This window comes from Lolium perenne, chromosome 1, assembly GCF_019359855.2.
Source record: "Lolium perenne isolate Kyuss_39 chromosome 1, Kyuss_2.0, whole genome shotgun sequence".
Lineage (NCBI taxonomy): Eukaryota > Viridiplantae > Streptophyta > Magnoliopsida > Poales > Poaceae > Lolium > Lolium perenne.
This window is the reverse complement of record NC_067244.2, coordinates 3,738,681-3,740,327: the sequence shown is the minus strand read 5'-3', so window position 1 is coordinate 3,740,327 and position 1,647 is coordinate 3,738,681. Positions and strand designations below refer to the sequence as shown.

At 49.7% G+C, this 1,647-nt stretch overlaps 1 protein-coding gene across 1 annotated transcript; it reads left to right on the top strand.

Moving 5' to 3' along the window:
• The first annotated feature begins 830 nt into the window (after nucleotides 1–830).
• Nucleotides 831–1,427, top strand: LOC127343387 (uncharacterized). The gene has a single exon (XM_051369839.1). The coding sequence runs from the start codon at nucleotides 831–833 to the stop codon at nucleotides 1,425–1,427; it is 597 nt and encodes a 198-aa protein (XP_051225799.1).
• The last annotated feature ends 220 nt before the right edge of the window (nucleotides 1,428–1,647 follow it).

The window sequence follows — 1,647 nt, the reverse complement described above, 5'->3', positions numbered from 1 at the left end:
TCGATTTATTAGTCGTCTTGGCGAGAAGGCGTTACCCCTATTGAAGAAAGCAGACAAATTTGTCTGGGACGATGCAGCAGACGCAGCACTACAGGAGTTGAAGAGAATACTCTCCTCCGCACCCATCTTGGAGGCACCAGCAGAGTCGGAGCCTATGCTCCTCTACTTGGCGGCTTCCAACAGGGTCGTCAGCATAGTCATCGTGGTGGAGCGAAAGGAAGAAGGCTATGAGTACGGAGTCCAACGGCCCGTTTAGTACATCAGCGAGGTCCTCACGGAATCCAAACAGCGTCAACTCACTTTCAGAAACTGGCCTATGGAGTTTTCCTAGGAAGTCGGAAGCTGAGACACTACTTCCAAGAGCATCCAATGATAGTTGTGAGCATAACTCCATTGTCAACAATCATCAACAATTCCGATGCAACGGGGAGAGCTGCGAAGTGGGGAATAGAACTTTCCACCTTTGACATCAACTACAAAGCCAGAGATGCAATCAAGTCACAAGTTTTGGCGGATTTCTTCGTCGATTGGATTGAAGCACCGGAGGGCACACCCGTGCCGGAACCAGAGCCTTGGGTCATGCATTTTGACGAATCCAAGCAACATCAAGGCTCGGGGGCTGGAGTTACCCTGAAGTCACCAACCGAAGAAGAGCTGCAGTACATTCTGTAGATTCACTTCGAGGCCACTAACAACATGGCGGAGTATGAGGCTTTACTGCATGGACTGCGCATCGCAAAGGAAATCGGGATCAAGCACATCATATGCTGCGGAGACTCCGACCTGGTGGCACAGTAAGTAGCCGGAACCTGCAACGCCCGAATTCCGTCATGGCGGTCTACAGAGACGAAGTTGATGAGATCACGAAATGCTTCCTCGGGTACGAAGTCAAGTACATCAGAAGAGACGATAATACAGGGGCAGATATGCTATCCAAGCTCGGATCCGGTAGAAAGCCAATTCCACCTAGAATTTTCTTGGAGCACTTGAGGATACCCTCCGTGAAGGGTGCTAATCCGGAAAACCCAGATGTGGCAGTGTCTCCGGCAAAAGAAGTGATGGTTATCACTCCAGCTTGGACCAAGCCTTACCTGGAATACCTCATCGATCAGAAGTTGTCAAAGGACGAGGTTCTCGCACGACAGATCATCAGGCGAGCAAAGTCCTACACAATAATCGATGGACAGCTCTACAAGAGAAGCACAACTGGAATTTTCCAAAAGTGCGTCTCAAATGAAGAGGGCATTGCAATTCTTAGAGAGATTCACCTTGGTGATTGCGGGCATCATGCCGCTCCCAGGTCTCTCATTGCAAAAGCTTTCCGTCAAGGATTCATTTGGCTAACAGCAAAAGCTGACGATGATAAGTTAGTCGGAACCTGCTGTGGCTGCCAGTACTATGCTACACAGCCAAACGTACCAGCTTAAGAGCTGAAGACCATCCCTATCACTTGGCCATTCGCGGTCTGGGGGCTCGATATGGTCGGAAAATTACAAAAATCATCCTCTGCCAGTTTTGAGTACCTCCTGGTCGCAGTTGATAAGTTCAGCAAGTGGATAGAGGCCAAGCCAGTAAGGAAAGCCGATGGTGCTACGGCACTAAAGTTTGTTTGCAGCCTCGTGGTGAGATTCGGCATCCCGCATAGCA

What these genes read in the sequence shown, in the direction of transcription:
- LOC127343387 (XM_051369839.1), top strand. Translation starts at nt 831, where the DNA reads ATGGCGGTCTACAGAGACGAAGTTGATGAGATCACGAAATGCTTCCTC.